The sequence below is a fragment of the Myotis brandtii genome, unplaced genomic scaffold (genome assembly GCF_000412655.1).
Source record: "Myotis brandtii unplaced genomic scaffold, ASM41265v1 scaffold369, whole genome shotgun sequence".
NCBI lineage: Eukaryota > Metazoa > Chordata > Mammalia > Chiroptera > Vespertilionidae > Myotis > Myotis brandtii.
In genome coordinates this window covers 537961-542656 of record NW_005364180.1, presented here as the reverse complement: position 1 = coordinate 542656, position 4696 = coordinate 537961, and the positions used below count along the sequence as shown (strand labels likewise).

The 4696-nt window shown below is 55.8% G+C and overlaps 1 protein-coding gene across 1 annotated transcript in view; it reads right to left on the bottom strand.

Moving 5' to 3' along the window:
• The window catches only part of LOC102261893 (fatty acid desaturase 2), a 57841-nt gene that overhangs the window by 52635 nt on the left and 510 nt on the right, over positions 1–4696 (bottom strand). The window contains 2 exon segments of the mRNA XM_014544545.1: positions 1920–2046; positions 2886–3034. Of these exon segments, the coding sequence (XP_014400031.1) occupies positions 1920–2046; positions 2886–3034 (276 nt within the window).

The window sequence follows — 4696 nt, the reverse complement described above, 5'->3', positions numbered from 1 at the left end:
TTCCTGCTCGTCCCCCTCCCCTCGGCCATCCTATGGCAGCCACACGGCAGCGCTCCGTGTCCCCCAGCTTGGCCCTGACGCTCAGTCCTCCTGGCTTTATGGTTACTTTGAGAATATGTTCATTAAAGCTGGGCAGCGGGACAAGGACGGGCTTAGCACAGGAGAAGCAATGGGTGAGCCCGGGCGGGGCTGCTGTCAGCTCACTTGGGGACAGGCAGGGAATGAGCCCACGCTGGCACAGTTGTAGCCAAAGGCTGTGGCTGCAAGCTTGACCTGATGGTCTGAACCTGTGGTCCCAGGAGGCTGAGTGATGTGGGCTTGGTAGAGTTCAGGTGCATGTAATTGAGCTCACTTGGAGACAGGCAGGGGGTGAGCCGGGGCGGGCTGCTGTCAGCTCATGGAGAGAGGTCACGGTGACAGGTGAGCCCGGGCGGGGCTGCTGTCAGCTCACTGGGGGACAGGCAGGGGGTGAGCCCGGGCGGGGCTGCTGTCAGCTCACTGGGGGACAGGCAGGGGGTGAGCCCGGGCGGGGCTGCTGTCAGCTCACTGGGGGACAGGCAGGGGGTGAGCCCGGGCGGGGCTGCTGTCAGCTCACTGGGGGACAGGCAGGGGGTGAGCCCGGGCGGGGCTGCTGTCAGCTCACTGGGGGACAGGCAGGGGGTGAGCCTGGGACGAGCCGCCTCTGCCCCTCGCTCCCCTGGTTGCAGCCTCCTGGGGACCCTTGGAGTTTAGGAGATGCACGCCTGTCGGGGAAGGAGAGGGGGGAGGGAAAGGCAGGGGTGCTCCCAGGAGGGAGTGCAGGCCTCAGTCCTCCTGGCTTTGAGCTCATCTCCTGGCCAGAGGCCCTGCCCGCCTGGTCTGCCTGCAACGCCTCCTGGGCCTTAAGATTCAGTTTTCAAGTCGCCTCCTCTGCGCTCCCAAACCACTCCTACCCCGCCCTCCAGCGCCAGCCCGCAGGCTGCTGAGGGGAGCGCTGACTCTCAGAGTGCAGTCCCCGGTGGGGGGCCCGGGCTGTGCTCGGAAAACGTGTGCAGAAACCCAAGGGAGAGCGGGGGGAAAGGATGGGGCTGAGCAGGGGCCCTCACACCCGACGGTGGGGTGTCCTGCCTCGTGAACCCATTGCTGGGCTGAGCAGCGGGGTCCTCTCCAGAAGGAAGTCACGCCCTGGGGCTGGGAGACCCCCTACCCCGCCCTCCCCAGGAGCCAGGCTTCCACGACCTTGAGGCTGCGTCAGCCTGGGCTGCAGACCTTTGAGCTCCGTCCACGTCTACCCGTTAGATCAGCCAAACAACCGCCACGTGTTATTTTTCTTTCTTTAGTCCTGAGGTCACAGACCTTCCAAGCTGTGCGTGGGGGGGCGGGGGGGGGGCACGCGGCCTCCACAAACTATCAGTGATAAAGGACGGGCTTTAAAAAGTCCAACCCGTCACAGATCGATACTTTTGTAAAATACAATGAAAACGAATCAGAAAACTGAAGCAAAAAAGGCACGAAAGCCAGCGCCCGAGGCTGGAGCGGTTAGTATTAGAGGCAGCAGGCACAAAAGCTCCCCATCGAATCGCTATAAACCAGTGGTTCTCAACCTTCCTCATGCTGCGACCCTTTAATACAGTTCCTCATGTTGTGGTGACCCCCAACCATAAAATTATTTTCGTTGCTACTTCATAACTAATTTTGCTGCTGTTATGAATCGTAATGTAAATATCTGATATGCAGGATGTATTTTCATTGTTACACATTGAACATAATTAAAGCATAGTGATGAATCACAAAAACAATATGTAATTATATGTGTTTTCCGATGGTCTTAGGCGACCCCTGTGAAAGGGTCGTTCGACCCCCAAAGGGGTCGCGACCCACAGGTTGAGAACCGCTGCTATAGACACTTCTGAACGTTCACTCCCAATCCCTGCGCTTACCTGGGCGCGGACAGGACAGGCCGCCTGTGGCCAGGGGTGCTGTGGGGACCGCACTTTGCGAGGGGGCAGCGGAGGCCAGGGCGGCGAGGGGGCCCAGCTCCCGAAGGTGCAGGCACCGCAGTGGAGGCTGCAAAGAGAAGAGGCCTTGACCGCTCACTCTGATCGGCTTCAATTCCGAACCTCTCCGGCCTTGGGACTCCCATCTGTGAAATGGCCTGTTCTCAGAGCAGACGGTGCTTTGGCGAGTTGAGGGTATACTGTCAATGCCCCACTGTCTGGTGAGACCAGCTGAGCCCGAGCTGGGATTCGGCGGTGGCTGCTGATCTGTAGTTGCTAAGAGGGATCCCCCAGAACCATCTTTCCGGAGTCCTGGGGGCAGACAAGCAGCTGAGAGACAGCAGTGTCTGCTCCGCCGGCCTCAAGGCCAGTCTCAAGGTCAGTCTCAAGGCCGGCCTCAGCTGAGGGATCGCTGTCATGAGGTCTCTGAGAATAAGGGCATGCACGCTGCCTCCGCCCGGAGACCAGCATACACAGAGGGTAAGGCATGCGCCTCCTTCCTGTGGGACACTGGAGAGCGGCTCCAGCGTTTGGACTGGTTCAAGCCTCGGACTAATGAGAGGGCACGATCCTCTCGTGGCAAAGCCACGTGCAGGTCCCAGCACAGTTATAGCCGAAGGCTGTGGTTGTAAGCTTGACCTCATGGTCCGAACCTGTGGTCCCAGGAGGCTGAGTGATGTGCGCTTGATAGAGTTCAGGTGCGTGTAATTGAGTGGATTCGAACCCCGAGAGAACGTTGTAAACATCTTGATCAGCCCTTACTCTGCCTCGTGGAATCTGCTATAAAATAAAGACTCCGTTTGCAGGCGGTGGTGCTGTCTAATCAGAGGGCAGCATCCCACCCAGCCCCAGCTTTATTCTCTCGTCTGTCTTTTCTAATCCTTCACCTCCCCTCTCAGGTTCACCCACGGCCGTGCTGGCGCGGCACAGGACACAGCAGGGTTGGGGCGGTGAGGTCTGCAGGGGACCTGGTGCAGTCAGCTCCTCAGGCTGCTGCTCCTTGGGCAGCGTGGGAAGGTGGCCTTGGGAGCACAGGGCGCTCTGTAGCAGGGCTGAGGCTGGGCAGCAAGGCGAGTTCCTTTAGGAAGCAAGAGTGGACATGTTGGTGAGACGGATGAGATGCATTCCCACGGGGGCAGGGTCACCCCCAAAGAGACAAACACTCAAAAACAAAATCTTGCTCTTTCTTCCTATCAACAGAGATGCGCATACAGTGCATGAACAGCTATCTGGAGCGTTAACACGCTGAGAGGGGTTACGGTTTGGGGAGAAAGGTCTAAAACGGCTTCTTAGGGGTTGAGTAAGGAAGGAAACGTTTGGGGTGGGGTGTGAAGATGGCTGGGGGTGCAGGGCTGCTGATGGAAGAAGAGCTGTGGGGTGGCTGCTCCCTCCTGGCCCACGTGAACCCGATGCTGAGCTGAATTCTGAAAATGAAGACACATTGGCGAGCTCTGGACTTAGCTCACAGGACGGTAAAGAGGTGGGGCCATTACAAAAACACGGAGCGCAGATCTCCCCACACACGGACCAGGACTGAAGCAGAGGCCCATGCACATGCACATGTGCGTGTCCTCTTACACGTGTGGAATAAACGTCAAGAATTGCATAGAGCCCTGACCGGTGTGGCTCAGTGGATAGAGCATCGGCCTGCAGACTGAAGGGTCCCAGGTTCGATTCCGGTCAAGGGCATGTACCTTGGTTGTGGGCACATCCCCAGTAGGGAGTGTGCAGGAGGCAGCTAATCCATGTTTCTCTCTCATCGATGTTTCTAACTCTCTATCCCCTCTCCCTTCCTCTCTGTAAAAAATCAATAAAATATATATTTTTTAAAAAGAATTGCATAGAAAACACTCTAAACAGAAAACCTCCACTTCCCCCGCTGGGTAGCTCAGTTGGTTAGAGCGACGTGTCCTGAGACGCTAAGGTTGCCAGTTTGATCCCCAGTCAGGGCACGTACAAGACTCAACCAACGAATGCATCAGTAAGTGGAACAATGAGTCCATGTCTCTCTCTCTCTCTCTCTCTCTCTCTCTCAAATCAATCAATCAATCATCAATCACTCAACAATTTTTTAAAGAAACAAATGGAGAAGTCAGGCCTTGGAGAGAGCATAGACCAGGCTGGGAGAGCCAGGCCGTGGGCGAGTGGGATATGGAGAAGGCGGAGGAGCTTGGTGACCAGCGGTCACCGGAAAGGTTGGTGTAAAAACTGCCAAAGCGATCGCCTGCCATGACTTCGCAGAAGCCGAAACGGAAGTGAAAGTTCAAGGGCTGCTGGGAGAAAAGAAGGCACTTGCGTGGGGATTTGGAGCAGAGAAGAGACGGGAAACCAAAGCAACACGGGAGCATGGGACTTGCCGGAGTTCTCCGGGACATGGTGTCTCCTCTTGACTTTTTCCTCGAGTCTTCAATTGCTCGGTTGACTTTAAAGATGTTCTTGCTTCTGTTCAATGTCAGGACATGGATAGAAGTCGAAAGCATGGGCATAAAACTTGGGCGTTAATTACCCAAACTTTTCAATCTTTTCCTAAAGAGTTTATCTTTGTTTGTTTGTTTTGTTGTTGTTTTTTAATGTATTTTATTGATTTTTTACAGAGAGGGAGATGGAGAGGGATAGAGAATTAGAAACATCGATGAGAGAGAAACATCGATCAGCTGCCTCCTGCACACCTCCTACTGGGGATGTGCCCGCAACCAAGGTACATGCCCTTGACCGGAATC